Raw genomic sequence first — 20,396 nt, 5'->3', positions numbered from 1 at the left:
GCTGCTGCCTATGCCAAGGTACTGCAGTCCAAAACTGGGCCTTCTAGAACCATAGCTACTTGAGGTCATCCTGCATGAATGTCTGCTATCTCCCTCACTGAATGTCAGAAGCCTTCCACCAGCTATGCTCCAGCCACCGGGGTACCGCTGCATAGGAGCGCTCGGAAGGTGGTAGCTCTTGGGTATCAGAAAGGAGAATGTCACAAGGGTAGGATTGTGGTGAGGGGAGGGGGGAAACAAAGAGGTGCGTGCTTACACCACCTGCAGCTTGTAAATCAAAAGAGATTGTGGAATGAGGGGGCAGTGGGATGTGAAAAGGAAGATGTGAGTAATGGGGGTGTGGTGCATTGAGTAGTGTGTGACGCTAATGGTGCAGTTGGTGGAATATGACATTTGAAGATACATTTAGTCGTGTGAGGTCATTGAACTTCATGCAGAACTCCATTCAAGTCCTCGGGGCTACACTCCTGACATTGACCGTGAGGCCTATCTGCTCCCACTGCCTTTGCAGTGACTGTTTGGAAGGACCTCCTGGTCTCTTGTGGATCAAAGACCTCTCTCCTGTCCACTTCTGGCAACAAGGCCTCCAGTGCTGTATCAGAGAACCTTGGAGACCATTTTCTCCCCTGCTGCACTTGGTGGTGTTGACAATATCCTTTTAACCAGCAAGGATTTTAAATTCATTAGATTAAAAACAAAACTCGAATTCAGAATTGGTAGCAATCCCACTTTATCATGCTACAATAATAAATTATGTTTTCCTTCGAATTTGCTCATTTTAGTGTTGCTAATAAAATTGATAATGCACAGCAGATCACTCGGCACTTGTTGGGAGAAAAGAGGACTTAAAGCACTTTCCAAACCTAACATCTCCTTTCTCTCTACATATGCTGACTCATCTGAGCATTTCCACCGTTGGATGATTTTCCTTCAGCATTATGTTCTCTCTTGAAAAAGTTTGTAAGACCGTGTTAAAGTGTTCGAAAAGTTACTTTATGTATACGCTTCGGAGCATACATCAAACCGTCCCAAGTGAACATTATCCACCAGTTGCAGCCGTTCAAAACTGGCAGATGAGAGGAAATGACGCTTTTATCTTAATTCAGCATCTAACGCTATTTTCCCCCGGACATGTCTATGACTTCCGTCTAACGAATACGAGTCCTGTGTTTCCAGCTGTTGCTGGATCAGTTGTCAGGGTCAGTGTTCAGCTTTAGCCCTTATTTTACTCGACAGACCCGACTGACAAGCGATATGGGAAATTGTTGCAAGAAAACAGAAAAGTAAGTACAAGATGTGCATTGATAGCCAACAAAGTGTAAAAGACTCACAGTTTATTAGATTACAGCCTTGGCCAGATATCTTTAGATTATTAAAATGAAATTTTTGATTGAGACAATTTTAAAAAATGAAACTGTTGTGGAACACGACAGTGCTGTACCACAGTGGATATTATGCAATTCACTTGGTTTTAGAAATAAAAGTCTCGCATGGAGAAAAGCCGGCTCTTAAAACATGGGCAGGGATAATGCGTTGAAAAGTTATTGAGTTGTTTTACAGAGGCGGGGCCTTTGCTGACAGAGGGAGAGCAGCTGGATTATCCCAGTAACCAACATTGCCCAGCGACCTTCCAGCACCACTCCCCAATTTATCTTGTTTCCTGATGCCACTCCAATCAAAGGCTGTTGGAGGTTTGAAACCTGTGATTCTTACAGCTCAAAGTGAGAGTATTTGGCTCTCTGCATTTAGTTATAAGTGAAAACCGAATGGTAATTTGAGAAATCCATGTAAATGTGCATCTGTGCTGCCACTGGCCTTAAGTTGGATTCCTCAGAATGTCATTGCCAGGAGCACTATACATCTGGTTTCAATGACACCCCTTCAGTATAAATACACTTTGAGCATTACCTATTTTTACAGACAGATTGGTCAGCACATCCTCATCACCTTCCAATTATTATTGGCAGAAAAAATACCATGAAAAGAATATAGTATGTACCTTAAACATCTTTGGAGTGCAATACTGACAGTTATGCCAGACTACCCGATGGTGCCCTCTAGCACTGATCATGCTGGAACTTGTGTGGGCAGTGGGAGGGCACCCAATTTGCATGGGGCTGGTGAGAACTAGCGCTGCTTTAGACACATCTCTGGCACCTGCCTGAACTGTTTTGTGGCACAGGTGTGATTGACCCACTGAGCATGTTCTTTAGGGCTTCAGATTGCTTGTCTGGCTTAACCCACATGTACCCCTGTGCAGCCTGGTATGTCTGACCTAACTAGGCTTACCAGCTGTCTCTACTATGCCAATGTTCTGTACCCGGCCTGTCATTTTCCTTGTATGATCAAAGGTTCTGCTAGTCTTCTGCCTGAACTACAGTAAGAGATCAGCATAACCCCTGAGTAATTTCAGGGCTGGTCGTTTTAAATAAAGTATGACAGTTTGTATAGATAAATATAAGTTTTAGGAACAAAAGGGAAACTTGAGAAAGGTTGCTTCATATATTTAACCTTCATATGCTCCTCTTTATTGCAATAGCAAGGAGGGCACACACTTATTTTCGACAGTGTGCAAGTATGCAAATTTCAGGCTAATGAAGTGAGTGCCTTATGAAAGCACACCAATTCTTTCAGTCCCAAACCACCAAGTTTGATGAAAATGTTGTTTGGCACACATTGTGTATTCTCCAGCCTGCATACCTTATTTTAAATTAGTTCATAAAATTAAAATTAGCTTGATCATCAAGAAGCATCTGATATCTTGGGAGAATAGGAAAGAGAATAAATTATAGACCCATATTATATCCTGTGTGAATTTAGGAATGTGAAATTATCTCCAGGGGAAACTGATGCACAAGATGTATTCCGTTTAACATTTTTTTCCAGAACTAATGTTGTTGCGCTTCTATATAAATATAACTAGATTACATTTTTGAAAGTGATTTCAAGAGTACAAAGTATCAAAATGTTCTTCAATTTTGCGCTTTTTACAAATTTTAATTTACAGCAATCAGCATAGGAAACTCAAAGCAAATTGTTTTTGCAGATGTTACTTAAAGGAAAATATTCCTCTGCCATAATACAAAATTGAATTATATATTTTGAAAGCTGAAAAAATCATTTGATCTTCAGATGTTAGCGGGGATAAGTAGTTGATATACAGTTAGAACCAAATTAAGCAGGTGAATGCAGTGACCCAAAGCCATTGTCATGCTTCACCTGTATTTTGTTGATGTTTTTGGCTGTGTACCCAGATGGATAGTGGCACAGAAATAAATACATGTAAAAACAGTGAAACTGTTAAAATATTTTGATCCAAAGTTTGGATATAGCAATTAAAACTTGTGTTTTGTCCTTATTGATTTTTCTTTATCTGCCTTTGTTTTCCCTGGTCTCTTTTTCTTGTTCAGTCTCTATCTAGTGTGCCTCTTTGCCTTGCTCCCTCAAGTTAACCTAGTTATATTCATATATTGATGTGCTGTGAGAGACTGAACAGTTGATTACACCACAGTACAGTGCAACAAAATTTTGCATGGAAACATTTTGATTGCATTCATCTGTAATATCCTAGGTTCTGCAGTTAATGTTTGGTGTCTTATGCTGTCTGAAAATTGGAAAATCTGGCTATCTCTTTTTTTAAAACTGCTTCATTCTTCACCTGCATATTGAATTGGGCTGCTTTGCATTGGGCTGATCATGGTAACATTGACTTCAGAGGGATACTGTCAACATGGAAATAAGCATTTGGCAATTTGCAGAGACATAATAGAGTGATGCCAATGATTCCTTTGAATTGGAACACATCATTGTGTTTCATGCCAATGTTGAAAATATTTTGTTTCCATTCCACCTTCTCCCAAAAGGAAATGCATTAGTCAAATACTTTTCCATGAATACAGTCGTATCTTAATCCAGTTTAAAGAAAGTGCAGATCTTACATGGAAATAGAGTAGTTGCTGTTAGAATTCAAATGCAATACACAAACATGGTGCAGATACACTGAGTTCCAGATGACGAATCTGTGTATTAATGTGAATATAATAGTGTAACATTCTGCTTTTCTGATCTACCACTGTTCACATAATGTGCACAGCAACAGACAGAACCAGCAATGACAAAGGGTATTATACATAAGGAGTTGCAAATACAAGGAAAGAAAGAACTTACATTTATGTAACACCTTTCATGACTTCAGGATGTCCTAAAGCATTTCAAATGCGAATGAGGTACTTTAGTGTTGTCAATATTGTAATGTAGGGAAACAGTTTGTAAAACTAACTGAATGATTCGTATTATTTCTCTCTGCAATGAAAATTTAACAATTTAATTAAAAAAAACAAAATTCCATATTTTTTCATTCTCTCTCAGTGGCTTCCATGCTCCAAATTTTCTGCCCTGACCTCCTTTGCGTTCTCTCAAATACTGTGATCTAGAGGCTTCAACTTGACTCAACGATCATTTGCTGCTGGTCTGATGTAACGGCTGCTTCTCTTCTTTGACCTCCTTGTCTCGAGAGACAATGGGTAAGCGCCTAGAGGTTGTCAGTGGTTTGTGAGGGAGTGCCTGGAGTGGCTATAAAGGCCAATTCTGGAGTGACAGACTGTTCCACAGGCGCTGCAGATAAAATTGGTTGTCGGGGCTGTTACACAGTTGGCTCTCTCCTTGCACTTCTGTCTTTTTTCCTGCCAACTGCATTATTCAGTTAAATGTACCCTTCATTTTACTCTTCCAGAAGTAATTGAAAATTACTAAAAATCAGCAGCGATGCCATTATCTAAACTAGGGTTGTCCAACCTTTTAGAGTGGAGGGCCGCATTACGATTTTTGCTTGGCCCGGGGGGCCAGTGAGCAAATTTTGAAAGATAAAGGCATTAAAAATTTAACTTACAAATAAAAACAACAACAAATGTGCATTTTTGCGAGTAAACTTTATATGAGAAGACTAATTTATTGACTTACTTTCTCGACACTATATTGAAAACCGATTTAGTGACAAACCTGGCATTGTTTTTGCTTGCATAAGTAGTCAATCTCTGCCTGCACACTTGATGTAGTAATGCAGAATATAGACGTCCACCTTTCAGGACAGACCTTGATCTCTCCCCCCCCCCTCTTTCCCCGTGCTCTGTATGTGTGTTTTGTTCTCTCTTCCCTCCCCTCTCCCCTCTCGGGAGAGCTTAAAAGTTATGTGAAAAAGATGCAGGGGGAATATGAGGAGGCACTTTTTTATGCAGCGGATGGTAATGACCTTGAACTCGCTGCCCAAAAGGGTGGTGGCAGTGGAGACGATTAATGACTTCAAGAAGAAGTTCGATGGCCACCTGAGAGAAATGGACTTGCAGGGCCAGGGGGATCGAGCCAGGGAGTGAGACTGACTGCATAGCTCCATGGAGAGCCAGCATGGGCTCGATGGACAGAATGGCCTCCTAATGTGCCGTAAGTAAATGACTCTTTGACCCTCTCTCCCCTTTCTGTCCCTCTCGGTCTGTCTGTCTCTGTCTCCCCCTCCCCCCTCTCTCTGTCTCCTTCTCCCCCTCTCTCTGTCCCTCTCCACTCCCCTCTCTCTGTATCTGTCCCCGCTCTCTCGCCACCTCCCATGTATCCAGTGTTCTCCGCTCAGTGTTCCCTGTGCTCTCTATCCCCCGTCTCTCTGTTCCCTCTCTCTCTCTCTGCTCCCCCCTCTCATTGTCTCTCCCTCTTTCCCTCTCTCTGTCCCCCCTCTTTGTCTCTCTCCCCCCCCTCACTCTCTCTGACCCCTGTCTCTCTCTCTCTGTTCTCCTTTATCTCTCTTGTCCCCCCGTCTTTCTCTCTTTCTGTACCCCTCTCTCTCTCTGTCTCCCCTCTCTCTTTGTCCTCTCTCTCTCTGTCCCCCTCTCTGTCCCTCGTCTCTCTTCCCCTTTCTCTCTCTCTGCCCCCTCTCTCTGTCACCCCCTCTATTTCTCTGTCCCCCCCCTCTCTATCCTCTCTCTCTCTGTCCTCTCTCTCTCTCTCTCTCTCTCTCTCTCTTTCTCTGTTCCTCTTTCTCTCTCTCTCTTTCCCCTCTCTTTCTCTCTCTGCTCCCCATCTCCCTCTCTGTCTCTCCCCCTCTCTCTCCCACTCTCACACAGTTGCAGAAAGTGGAACGCTCAGCAGATGGTTGGTCAATACTTTTTAAAAGAGATCGCAAGTCAGTTTCACAGCTGACAGCTGCTGACATCGGGAACAGCGGTTTCCCTACAGAGTCGGGGTTTTCCGACAGTCTTTTAAAAACAAAAGACACAACCCGCCAGAAAACCCCGAGTCTGTTTGGAAACAGCTGTTCCCGATGCCAGCAGCTGTCAGCTGTGAAACTGACAGCACGATGTTGTAAAAAGGCAGCTCTTCAAGAAGAAGACAAAGGGAAATTTCACATCTCACAGAATCATTACAGTGCAGAAGGAGGCCATTCAGCCCATTGTGTCCACACCGGCTCTCTGAAAGAACAATTCCCTCAGTTCCATTCCCCGCCTTCTCCCTTTTGAATGCTTCAATTGAATCTGCTTCCACCCCGTTCTCAGGCAGCACATTCCAGACCTTAACCACCTGCTTCGTGAAAAAGCTTTTCCTCATGTCACTTTTGCTTCTCTACCAAATACTTTAAATCTGTGCCCTCTCGTTCTCGATCCTTTCATGAGTGGGAACAGTTTCTCTCTATCTACTCTGTCCAGATCTCGAGTAATGGTGAGGATGAGGAAAGGCCCCGGGAAAAGTTTACATTCATGGGCTGGATGGAAACGTTTGGCGGGCCGGATCCTGGCCCTCAGGCTGTATGTTGGACAACCCTGATCTAAACTAAGATGCATCAAGGCTAGTTTTCAAAGTCATTTTTTACTTAATGTTTAATGTAAACAAACGTGTAAGGGATTGTGATACTCTGGGAGCATTTTAGTACTGATCCATTTCAGACTATTAAAGTGGCATGTTTGGCAGCATTCTATGATGTCCTATGCATTGATGTGCAAAAATGCCACTGTGAAGAACGTAGTTTGGAACCAATAGCGCTATCTTTTCATTAACTGAAAGGTGAATACAGTTGACGTAACCTCAAGATAAATTCAGCCTATAGTGCACTGCGCATTGCATGTTAATGTCATATATGGTGTTACCTGTGTCCCTGGCATAAATCATGTGTGTATATTTGGGATTTCTTGGTCAGCAATGCTCGAATATTACAAATGGACAATATAACTCCATTGTGCATCAGTACTCGCATTGTCCTCAGTACCTTGCTCTATGGCAGCAAGGCCTGGACAACGTATGTCAGCCAAGAGTGACGTCTCAATTCATTCCATCTTCGCTGCCTCCGGAGAATACTTGGCATCAGGTGGCAGGACCGTATCTCCAACACAGAAGTCCTCGAGGCGGCCAACACCCCCAGCTTATACACACTACTGAGTCAGCGGCGCTTGAGATGGCTTGGCCATGTTAGCCGCATAGAAGATGGCAGGATCCCCAAAGACACATTGTACAGCGAGCTCACCACTGGTATCAGACCCACCAGCCGACCATGTCTCCGCTTTAAAGACGTCTGCAAACGCGACATGAAGTCCTGTGACATTGATCACAAGTCGTGGGAGTCAGTTGCCAGCGTTCGCCAGAGCTGGCGGGCAGCCATAAAGGTGGGGCTAAAGTGTGGCGAGTCGAAGAGACTTAGTTGGCAGGAAAAAAGACAGAGGCGCAAGGGGAGAGTCAACTGTGTAACAGCCCCGACAAACACATTTTTCTGCAACACCTGTGGAAGAGCCTGTCACTCTAGAATTGGCCTTTATAGCCACTCCAGGCGCTGCTCCACACACCACTGACTACCTCCAGGCGCTTACCCATTGTCTCTCGAGATAAGGAGGCCAAAGAAGACTCGCATTGTACTGACCGTGTAACTGTGACACAGAAACATCTACTCACTACATGCCAAGGTAGTCTGGTACCTACAGTACGTACGGTGTAAAATCCTTGTCAATATTTGTAAGGCAATAAAGTAAGTGCTGCCTTCTTTCAGAGGTCCTGGTCGCTCCTTTGTCGACAGAGATATTTTGTATTTTGGGCTGGTCTGAGAGAAATATTTCAAGCCAAAATGGGTGGACAACATTTTCAGAACCTGCAGAATACAAATACAGGATGCACAGTGGTTTAGGCTCAAATAGCTAGAAACCACTACAGACCAGTTCAGTGCCTGCTTTTAAAATGTAGAAAGTTCTGCAGCATGTGGTTAGTCACAAAACAGTTGTCGAAATTGTAGCAATCATTTTCATTTTGCCTTACTGAAGAACAAGGGCTGGGAAAAGTACAAGTAATATGAGGGGATGTGAGGAAGAACTTTTTTATGCAGTGAGTGTCTGTGACCTGGAAACTGCTGCCTACATGAGTGGTGGAAGCAGAGACGATCAATGATTTCAAAAGGAAATTAGATGGGCACTTGAGGAAAATAAACTTGCAGGGCTACTGGGATAGAGCCGGGGAATGGGACTGACTGGATTGCTCGACAGAGAGCCAGCATGGCTTCCTTCTGTACCATTATGACTCTATGATTCGAAGGTCAATCTGAAAAAAATAGTGGGTCAGGCAAGGGGAGGTGAAGGAATTTATTGCACTTTTGTTCTCCATAAACCTCTCCCTCCATTTAGTCCCTCCAAGGACTTTGGAGAGAAATGGAAATTGGTGATTGGCTAGTAGTTTTCAAAGACAGAAGAACAGAAATTGTTCTTTTGAGGATGGAGTGAAAACAATGATCTTCAAAGGGAGGTGGACAATACCTGAGGAGAGGTGACGATTTGAAATGTTAACAAGCATGCAGTTAGGGAGGGAAGCCTGGTGGTCAGCAGTTAAGTAGGAATGGGATCAGAAGAGCATTAAGTGGGTTTCATGGATGAGATGAGCTCAGGGAGGACATGACAGGAGATAGGAGAGGAATTATATGATGATGAAGGACAGATGAGGAGAATTGGTAACCACTGGGGAAGTTTAACTTGATGGAGAATTGTAGGGGTGGGGGTGGGGTAGCTAGCAGAATCATAGTCTCAATTTTAATGACAAAAAAGTCCATGAGCTCTCGCTCTTTGGGGCGTTGGACGATGGGTAGGGGAGAAGGATTGAAAGGAGATGGTTGATAGTGAAGATGACTCAGTGATTACCTATACATTCCAGGATGATTCTGGAATAGCAGTTTTGGCAGAGGAGGACAAGGCCTAATAGTGCTTGATGTGGTCCAACCAAATCTTATAATGGATGGTTAAACCAGTTGTGCACCAAATATTTTCATCTGCAAACCTTGCTTGGAAGGGAGCAAAGCTGGGAATTGTATATGGGGGGGGGGGCGGGGGGAAAGACCAGGGTGGGAGAGTGTATGGGTTTTACTGGGGACAAGGGTATCAAAACTGGAGCTGAAGGAGTGATTGACCGAGAGTTGCAGGTGTATTGTGACAAATGGGTTTGAGAGGATGATAGAGAAGTTTAAAGGAGAGGCAAGAGCTGTGAAACAAGGTTTGCCAGAAGAGTAGGGGAAAGATCAAAGTGTGATTTGATGAAAAGTGCCACACCATCACCATGGCGATTTGGGCACAGTAGTTGCCAGAAAGTATATAGCCAGGTGGGGAGGCTTCAGTAAGGGGCGAGGTGTTGTCATCCATGAGCCAGACTTTCATCAAAGGCATTTTGCCAGTGCAATTATCCAGAGCCTGATCATAAATAGCAAGAACCCTGTTCTTGAGTGAATTGACATTCTGGATGGAAATGCAGAGAGGTGTAACGAGCATGGCAGATTACAAGCATTGGATTGGATGAGCAGGATGTGAAGGTGGTTTGTGAGCTTGGTAGGAAGGGCAGTGAGAGAGGATTTGGGGCTGCTGCATGTAAGGAGGCAGTGATGGGTAACTTGCTGGAATTTTTGTGGAAAATGCCGATACAAACACAGATAGAAACAGTAGGTGTATCCCTAATAGAAGGGAGGAAAGCAAAGGAATAGGGAAGGGTTAGGAAATTAGGGGGCAATGTAAATGAAAGGTGGCATGATTGGGTGACATGAAGCAGAGGAGTCAGGAGAGAAGGGATCGAGAGGGTCAAAAAGGGAAATAGATGTGATGGGGTTGGGTCCAGAGGAGAAGCCAAAATGAGTTTGTGAATGGACACAGAGGGAATTAATGTTACATTAGCATGGCAAAGAATTTCTTACATTGCAAATTTGAATATATTTTTCATATTTAATTGATTATTTTGTAGTTTCCAAAAGCAGAGATTGTACTGAGTTCAAAATTATCCAATAATCTCACAAAGTTTGAAAACAAAGAAGGATTAGCATGGGGGAATAGTAGAAAGAGGGAAACCCCTTAAAGCATTTTTTAAACAAGAAAAATGTAGCTGGTCTAAAATGCTGCTGGTGCAAAAATTGCTAAGTTATCTCATTGTATCACCCATTTAGGGCTGTGGTTTTCGTTTTCTTGCAGCTTAGCCTCAGTAATTCAGAGAGGGGATTCTGCATAAATGGTACTTGTGCAGCTGATGTTATCAGGTGCAACATATTCATGATCTTTCAGATAAGTTCATCATCACAATAGGGGATGCTTTAATTATTATTTACTGTTCTGAATTGGGCATTGTGGCAAAAAGGACATTTTGTAATTCTAAGAGATTTTTCTGCCTACTATTCTGAATCAATTTTAGTGCAGTTCCAGAAAGGTATGTGTAGAATATGTGCTAGATTTGGGGAACGTTCCATTAAATTGGAAAATAGCGAATGTAACTCCTTTTATTCAAAAACGAGGGAGACTGTAAGCAGGAAACCAAAGGCCAGTTCGCTTAACATCTGTCATAAGGTCTTTCCCTACCATCAACAGATTTCTTTCCATTTGTTAATAGAGTTCTGCATTTCTCTATTGTTTTGACTTATTAGCTGTCTTCTGTATCATTGTTCTCTTTTGGATAATTGACACTAGCTTTTAAAAACTAGCAGAGCAAGAACCCTGCACCCCTAAGGGTTTCTAAGCCGTCACTATAGGTGTAAGGTAAATTGCTAATGTGTCTGCTGTGTCAACACTTAGGGTGCTGGGCTGAGGCCAGGCTATGGGTCTGGTGGGGCTAGAGCGGAAGACAGATCTGAATGAAGCTGCAGGCTGGGCCATAGGTCTGTGTCTGGGGTACAAGGTTGGCTGTGGATGTACGGCTGCCAGGTTTTAGGCCAGTGTGGGGGCAACAGATGTGGATGGAGGCTTAGACAGAAGCTGTGCTTTGGGTCTGGCATGGCTGAGTATGGAGGTTGAGAGCTTGGGCAGTGGCAGCAGTCCAAGGCAGAGGCTCAAAATGAGCCTGGTCTGAGAGAAGAGAGAAAGAGCAGGATTTATATGACTCAGGCAGGAGACCAGGGCTGCAAAATTCAGTTGGGTAGCATCTGTATTTTTTGCACTAGGGGCGCCGTTTTGGTACCAAAATGACGTCCACACCACGTGCACACACTTCTGGTGGGGGCCATGCTGGACGACATTTTGGGTAGGTCATTTGCATGGGTTCTGAGAGCGTGTGCTGGAAGTATGCAGAGTAGGTGGTTTGTGATCAATCAGTATGTAACACTGATTTGGCACCAGCAGTGCCATTTTTGATCTCAACATTCCAGCTAACACCTGTCATAATCCCGCACAACTCCCGAGTGCTCCCGGCCGAGCTGACTCCCACTCGGCTGGAATTGCTCATCGGACCCAGGCCCTGAAACCCTCCTCGGGAGCCGGTCCTGCACAACCCGAGCCGCCTCTTGGAAATGCCCTCCGTGCCACTCCACACGGCACGGAGGGGTTTCCTGTACGGACTACTCCTGCACACTGTCCACTTACTCGCCCTCATCAGCCGGCTGGACACGCCCTGGCAGTCCGTGTTGCCATCTGGCGGTGAGAGGAAACCGCGGTGGAGGTCTCCCTACGCGGGAATCCTCCTCCTTTACATTGGGGACCTGGGGTGGAGGGTGTTGCACAGGGCAGTCCCATGCAATAGACTTGAAAGCAGGTTCATGGCCTCGCAGGCCGCCTGTAATTTCTGCGGCCTGGACGAGTCCGTGTTCCACATATATATGGAGTGTGTGAGGTTGCAGCCCTGTTTGCATATTTAAAGGGGATGCTGCTCAAGTTTTGGCTGCTCTTCAGCCCCACGCTCCTGATCTTTGGGCACCCGGTGGGCCGGGAGGAGGATCTCCTCATCAGTCTGTTCCTGGGCATGGCCAAGGTGGCAAATTCACAGGTCCATGCTGCAGGCCATTGAGAGATCCGTCCACTCTGATTGCCTGCCCCTCTGCCGCGGTTACATTCATGCCCGGTGTCCCTGGAGAAGGAGCATGCGGTTTCCGTCTGTACGCTTGAGGCCTTCTGTGACCAGTGGGTACCGCAAGGGCTGGAGTGCGTCATCGATGCCAAAAATAGAATTTTAATTTAAATTTTGTTTTATTTATCTATTTTAATAAAGTTTTTCTTTAAATGTATATGAGGGGGGGGGCCTGAGGAATAAAGGCCCCCTCGCCATAACATAGATAAAAGTGGCCTGGGGTATAAAGGCCACAAAAAAAGGACTCCTGAACAGCATTATTTAAAGGGATCATCAACCACACTCGGGTTAGTTGCTGATTGATCTCTACTGACTCCTGCTGAATTAGTAGAAGTGTTTGATGGTTTGTATTGCTATGTAAAGTTGCTGACGTCTACAGGGAGTGGTGTGGCATGTGGTGAAAGCCTTAATTCTGACTTCAAGGGGGACACTTGCTCCCAGTTATGGATGCTGTAGTTTCTAACCATGTTGGCCTGCAGCATGACAGGGAGAATGAATAGAGGTGACATAGAGGAGGACAAGCTGCTCAAAGAGGGAGGAGGGGGAGAAGGCTCTCAGCAGGAGGCCAAATTCATGCAGACAGCTCAGGGAGCAATTCTCCTACCTCAGCTTAAGCGAGGAACAGTATGTGCAACATCTCCCCTTCATTAAGGAGGTGTTCACTGTAATCTTGACACATGCTACAAGGAGAACTGCAGCCTCAGAGTTGGCCTGTGAATGAAGGTGGTAGGGGTGGTGGGGGGTGTGGGGGGGGGCGGATGGACAGGAGATGAATGAAATAGTGTATGAGACTAGTGGTTCATTTGTAAGGAAGTGACGTTTGAAGAAGCATTCATTGACCTTGACCATTCATGTGAGATCATTGAACTTCTTTTTGCACTGCATCTAGGTCCTGGAGGCTACACTGCTGCTGCCTTCTCAGCTTTTGCCCGGAGGACCTCCTGGTTCCCTGCGGACACAGGATCTCTTTCCTCCTGTGCACCTCCTGCACCAAGGTATCCAGTGCTGCATCAGACAAGCATGGAGCACTCCGCGCCCTGTTGAGCCATTTTTCAGTATACTTTCTGCCTGTACGTTCTTTCCCCACCACTTCTAGCACCTGCTGCACCCTTTTAAGAAGTTCAGGCTGTCTTTAAGTAGTGCAGACAAGTGTTAAATGCTGCTGGTCTCACATCAACTTGTGCCGCCTGCTGAGGCATGCAATCACTCGGTAGTATGTTTAGTGCTGCCTGCATGCTACAAAAATATCTGTATTGGAAGAAACAGATGCATTTGATTGTGCATCACGATCAGCACATCCATTTTCAGGTACTATCCAAATTTGTCCACCAGGAACTTAACTGCGATTCAGTTCTTCCCCAGGTCTGGGATAGAGCATTCCCAAAGCTGCAGTTTCCAAGGTGATGGTAATCTGCACCACATTGGATAAGTTCTCTTCAAGAATTGGAACTTGATTCATTGTTTTTTTGGTTATTTGGTGATAACACATGAGTAATACATCACAAAAGTCCAGAAAAGAGAACACGATCAATTGGAAAGTATAAAAGCTAAGACAAGGGGCTGAATTTTCCTTTCGGGGAGGACAACAGACATCGGGATCCTTTCCAGGTCTCGAACCTTCCCCCAGGGGGAAACAATCAGTGGCCCTGAGCTTCGCAGTTCGGTGGCAAATTAGCGGCCGCAGGAGAAGGAACGGAGGCGAACTCTGCAAGTGTGGGTCCGCTTTAAGCAGGCCATTACTCTGGCTGCCATTTCATAACTTTACCTGCTGTTGGAAAGATGTCTCAGGAGAGGCAGAGGCCTGAAACCCAGGGCAGGGCAACCCCTCGATTTGTGGATGCAAACCTGGAAGTCCTACTTGAGACCATGAAGGAGAGGAGGGAGGTCCTCTTCCCGGAGGGCAACAGCAGGAGGCCACCCATACAGACCAAGTAGGCCTGGATGGAAATAGCTGACACAGTCAGCAGACACAGTGTGATGTTCAGAAACTGGGTCCAGTGTAGAAAGAGGGTCAGTGACCTTATTTGCTTTGGAAAGGTGAGTGCAACATTTGAACCCTCAGCACAGGCCTCTGGGTATTCAATCTCCAGCAGACAGACCATCTGAGGAGACTGAGTGCACATGCTGCTCCTGAACATGGGAGGAGTGTGTGCCAAGGGCATTTATTGACGCCTCAGAATGGCTGCTGAGAACCTGCCAGCACTGAAATATGCGGCTTCTAATGAATAGGAACAGCTGTGATTGTCAATAGAGGCTCTCTTTTGTTCTTGCACAGGAATGGATTCATAATGCCCAAGAGAGGGCCCAGACGGGTGGAGGGGTTCCATACAGGCAAGTTACTACCACCATGGAGGATGGAGCCGTGGTCATCGCCAGGGCTGCTGACCCTGAGGAAATTGGGCAAGGCGAAATAGGCATCTGCGGTGGGGATGGTGCAGTGCGTTCATTAAGGGGATGCATTGCACTCCACTCCATCCGACGACATACCGCAGACTGAATGCATTGGGAAGCCTCAGCAGTGGAGAGGCCAGTTCTCATGATCTCTTCATGTGTCTCCCACAGGTAATGCCTCCCACCTTGAGGCAATGAGACCCTAGTTGAATGAACATTGCAGGAGGGCAGGCCAGGAGCAGCACCAGGGATACCTCAAAATGAGGTGTCAACCTGGTGAATCTACAACCCAGGACTACTTGCTTTCCAAACTACATTAGCAGCATGCAATAGACAGAGCTATGCGATCCCACATCCAACGGATCAGATCTAAGCTCTGCAGTCCTGCCACATGCAGCCGTGAATGGTGGTGGATAATTAAACAACTAACTGGAGGAGGTGGCTCCACAAATATCCCCATCCTCAATGATGGGGGAGCCCGGCATATCAGCAAAAGATAAGGCTGAAGCATTTGCAACAATCTTCAGCTAGAAGTGCTGAGTTGATGACCTATCTCTGCCTTCTCCTGAAGTCCGCAGCATCACAGATACCAGACGTCAGCCAATTCGATTCACTCTGCGTGATATCAAGAAACGACTGAAGGCACTGGATACTGCAAAGGCTATGGGCCCTGACAACATTCTGGCAATAGTACTGAGGACCTATGCTTCAGAACTTGCCGTGCGCCTAGATGTTCCAGTACAGCTACAACATTGGCATCTACCAATAATGTGGAAAATTGACCAGGTATGTCCTGTCCACAAAAAGCAAGACAAACCCAACCCAGCCAATTACCGCCCCATCAGTCTACTCTCAATCGTCAGTAAAGTCATGGAAGGTGTCATCAACAGTGCCGTCAAGCAGCACTTGCTTAGCAATAACCTGCTCAGTGACGGTCAGTTTGGGTTCTGCCAGGGCCACTCAGCTCCTGACCTCATTACAGCCTTGGTTCAAACATGGACAAAAGAGTTGAACTAAAGAGGTGAGGTGAGAGTGACTGCCCTTGACATCAAGGCAGCATTTGACCGAGTATGGCATCAAGGAGCCCTAGCAAAACAAGTCAATGAGAATCCGGGGGGAAACTCTCCGCTTTTTGGAGTCATACCTAGTGCAAAGGAAGATGGTTGTGGTTGTTGGAGGTCAATCATCTGAGCTCCAGGACGTCGCTGCAGGAGTTCCTCAGGGTAGTGTCCTAGGCCCAACCATCTTCAGCTGCTTCATCAATGACCTTCCTTCAATCATGAGGTCAGGAGTGGGGATGTTCGCTGATGATTGCACAATGTTCATCACCATTTGTGACTCCTCAGATACTGAAGAGTCCGTATAGAAATGCAGCAAGACTCTGGACAATATCCAGGCTTAGGCTGATGTGTGGCGCGAATGTTACTTTGCCACTTAAGTGCCAGGCAATGACTAACTCCAACAAGAGAGAATCTAACCATCTCCCCTTGACATTCAATGGCATTACTATCGCTGAATGCCCCACTATCAACATCCTCGGGGCTACCATTAATCAGAAATTGAACTGGAGTAGCCATATAAATACCGTGGCTACAAGAGCAGGTCAGAGGCTAGGAATCCTGCAGCGAGTAACTCACCTCCTGACGAACATCTGCACTTTCCCAAGTACTTATTGGCCACTTTTCCCGCAACCTCTGCTGATCCGATGACACTTGTGTCCAATGGCTGAGTCCCGCTCTGCGCATTTATCCTTTCCTGGGGTCCAACTAATTTCTTATCTGTCTGCCTTCATTCACCTGGTCTGCACCAGACAGGTCATGCATGCCCCTTAACTAGCTCTCAATAAACTTTTTAACAATCTTAATTGCTGTGATTAATGGATTGGGTAGGACCTCAGGGCTGCCCTCCCCACACTCCGCCCCCGTCTTGGTTTGGCGTCAGGAAACCAGCACATTGGGCCATGCCGATATTTTTGCCCCCGCCCACCTCTGTTCCCGTGAAAATTCAGCCCAAGGAATCAGAAAAAATAAAATTATAGACATGGTTACACAGACATAATAATTATTATAAATATATGGCGGTCAATTTTTAAGGCCATACTTGCATCTGAAAGGGGTTTTAGTGCACAGAAAATGCTTGGGAATAACTCACTGCCCTGTTCCTGCCAGCACTATCTTTCCCTGGGGCTACCATTGGGCTGCTGGAGGGTCCGCTGTGTCAGGTATTAGGCCCATGTAGAATGCATAGCAGGGTCATAATACACATATAGAACCCCAATGTCATTTTAAGACATTACTAGGTTGAATGTGCTCTCCTCATGCACCATCCAATATCTGCTGAGAGCCCAGTCGAAGAGGGACCGACTGGTATGTTTGCGTTTGTTTTTGTGGGGCTGGCAGGTTCAGTCAGTAATGCTGTTCCAGGGCCTTTCCCAAGATGGGGCCCCATCAACAGTCACCCTGCCCACATTTACCCGTCTCTCTATGGACCTACCAGTTTATGGCTTGGGGGCCGGCTGGGCCTTTGAGATTATACTGGCCTGGGCCATTCATTTTCAGCCCGCAGCTAACTAGCTGTATGCTAATCAAACCTTCCCCTTAAAATGGACCAGGCCTCCTGCTGGGATTATCAGGCAGTCGGCAGGGGTGGGGGGAGGCAAAATATACCCCTTGATTTCTTCTGAGAATGTTATTGGAACACAGTAACAGAAAATGTCAAGGCCAGAAAATACCACAGGAGCATCAAATACTCCTTCTTGCTGTTGTAACTAATGTTGCAATGATGTTTCTATTAACTATGCTTCTCTAATTTAGCCTTTGAAGAGTCTAAGCTATCTACCCCTACAATCATTCCTCTTCTTCCTGGAAAAGATACAATCCTCCAGGACCAGATGATGTGTGTATATGTGGATGAGACACAATACTTCTGCACACAATACTTTACTGGTGGAGGACTAATGTCAGCAAATTTAGGAGGGATCTGACCTTGATAAATTGGAGTCAAAGACCGGCAGGCAGAAATGTAATGGAGTTTTAAAGAGGAGATGGTGTTATCTTTGTAAGGTTTGTCCCTCTTACTGATACAGAGTGGACATGACAAAATATTCAGTTGTGAATCTACTTTATTGAGACAAAATCAGAACAAGTTTATAAAGTTTTACTCAAACTAAAGCAATAAACTCGGGCAGCGATTTACAGTCTAATGTGGGCTATATACTTAAATAAAAACAAGAAATGCTGGAAATACTCAGCAGGTCTGGCAGCAGATGTGGAGCGAGAAGCAGAGTTAATGGCCGGAATTTTACGCTGCCCCAGCGGGTCAGATGGTGGCGTGGGGGTGACGTAAAATTGAGTGGCAGGCTCCGGGAGGCCTAACCGCCCCGATTCCGCCTCCGATCAAGTTTACAGAGGTCTGGTGGTGGGGTGGGGGGGGGTGGTGGGTGAGAAGCGGCCCGCCCGCCTGAGGCCAATCAAGATCCTTAAGTGGCCACTTAATGGCCACTTATGGGCCCTCACCCGCCTCCACGGGTATTTTACCCGTAGCAAGTGGATGTGCCAGGGACGTGAAAGGCTGCCCAGCTATAGCTGCTGGCCTTTCCGCATCCCGGGGGGATGGGCCTGGCAATCGGGCACAGGGTGCCCGATTGAGGGCCGCCCCCGCCTCCCAACCCATCCCTGGGATCCGAGACGCCCCCACCCCCCCCAAATGACCACCCTAGCCTCACCAGGGCATGACCGATTCCCCTGGTGAGGCAATCCAATCTTACCTTCAGTCCCAGCTCCTTGGTATCCTCCTCGGTCGGCTGGGCTGCAGTCCCAGCAGTGGCCACCGCTCCCAGTGGGGAATTCCCACCTCGGGCCAATTATCGGCTGGGGATCCGTAAAATACGGGATGGATCCCCAGGCTGGGCGGAAGCAGGTCCGGCACCAACATTTACATCGGAGTCCGGCTCCCGTCCGCCCACTGTAAAATTCCAGCCAATGTTTCAGGTCCGTGACCCTTCATTAGAACTGGCAAATGTTAGAAATGTATAAGGTCTTAAGCAAGTAAAGCAGGGGTGGGGCAAGAGATAACAAAAGAGAAGGTGTTGATAGGACAAGGTCACAGAGAATAACTGGCCAGAAGGTCATGGAGCAAAGGCAAACAGTATGTTAATGGTGTGCTGAAAGACAAAGCATTAGTACAGAGAGAGTGTTAATTGACAGAAAAATGAACAGCCCTGGCCCCAAGCACAAACATGAAAAAAAATCTTAAATTGAAATGAACACGCTCAACAATCATATTCACAGCTTCAACCAGTACAAAATCTCACCAATAATATAAATATGTATATACATAGAAGAATCCACAAACTTAAAACAACATCAAAGACAAGACCACAAAGGGTTAAACAACTTTTAGTTCTGTGCACAGAACAGTGAAGCTGACACACACGGATTTCTTTTTTTAAAAAAACCTTCAAAAGAAAAAGAAATGCTGCTATTCGCAAATCATGAATTCCCATACACCATTCACATACACAGAACATGCACCTTTTTTTCTCACAGCAGGTTTAACTTTTGATATGGGCCCTTTTAACTTATTTCTTTTCTTCCTAACCCTGTTCCACCAACTCTCTTTGTCAGCATTCAGACTAGAGATATGCTGCTGTTGTAACAAAGGGGTCCTACAGTGGTGACACACCTCCAAATTTCAGACCTGCTGATAAGCCAGAAGCATCCTTCTTGACTTTTAACTTTTTCTGATATCCTACCTTCAATAAACTCTATGACTTCCCTTTATGGATTCTTATTGCCTATATTCAGGCATCCAGCCATTAACTCCTGTACCTCATTGATGGGTAGTTTATTTAATTTCTCCTCAAAGACCTATTTGACGTCTTTAGACAATGTGACTTTGGGCTGAATTTTACCTTCGGCGGACGGGAATTTGCCACCGACTTTTACGTCGGTGGCGAACCTGCTTCCGCCTAGCCTGGGGATCCATCCCGCATTTTACAGGTCCTCGGGCTTTAATTGTCCCGAGCGGCCTCAGTGAGCTGCCAGCCAATCAGCGGGCTGGCAGCTCTTAGTCCCAGCAGCGCCACCAGGAGTGGTGGCCGTTGCTGGGACCGCAGCCCAGCTGACATGGAGCCAGGAGGGTAGGTAAGTTGGGCATGCCTCACCAGGGAGATCGGTTGTGCCCTGCTGAGGCTGCAGTGGCTGTTTGGGGGGGAGGGGGGGCGTCTTGGGTCCTGGGGGCGGGTTGGGAGTCGGGGGCAGCCCTCAATCGGGCACCGGGTGCCTGACTGCAATGGCACCCCTCCCCAGCACATGGAAAGGCCGGCAGCTATCGCTGGGTGGCCCTTCACGTCCCCAGCATGCCTGCTTTCCACAGGTAAACTACCCGTGGAGGCAGGCGAGGGCACTTAAGTGGCCGTTAAGTGGCTGCCCCCATCGTCCCCCACGCCATCATCCGAACTGCTGGGATGGCGTAAAATTCAGCCCTATATATCTCTTGTGAGTGCCTTTGATTGCTGGTGGGTCCATTGGGACCTTGCACTCCAATAAGATTCCCCTCCCAAAATGCGTGTTGGCTGGACTCGCTAATCTCGAGATTCATTTGTTCTCTCAAACAGAGTTCATTACCTATTCACGTCCTGCCGTGATCGCCATATTGTAATTAGTGTAAGGTTTGTCCCTTTACTGGTACAG

The 20,396-nt window shown here is 46.1% G+C and overlaps 1 protein-coding gene across 1 annotated transcript in view; it reads left to right on the top strand.

Annotated features, from left to right (window-relative positions):
- Window positions 1–1,143: 1,143 nt before the first annotated feature.
- Window positions 1,144–20,396, top strand: part of si:ch211-214p13.7 (uncharacterized) — a 70,074-nt gene continuing 50,821 nt past the window's right edge. The window contains exon 1 of the mRNA XM_068040598.1: window positions 1,144–1,283. Coding sequence (XP_067896699.1) covers window positions 1,255–1,283 — 29 coding nt within the window. The 5' untranslated portion in view covers window positions 1,144–1,254. The remainder of the gene's footprint in view (window positions 1,284–20,396) is intronic.

This window comes from Heterodontus francisci, chromosome 10, assembly GCF_036365525.1.
Source record: "Heterodontus francisci isolate sHetFra1 chromosome 10, sHetFra1.hap1, whole genome shotgun sequence".
In the NCBI taxonomy this organism is placed as follows: domain Eukaryota; kingdom Metazoa; phylum Chordata; class Chondrichthyes; order Heterodontiformes; family Heterodontidae; genus Heterodontus; species Heterodontus francisci.
Note: the sequence above shows the minus strand (reverse complement) of the source record. Positions and strands in the feature narration are given on the sequence as shown.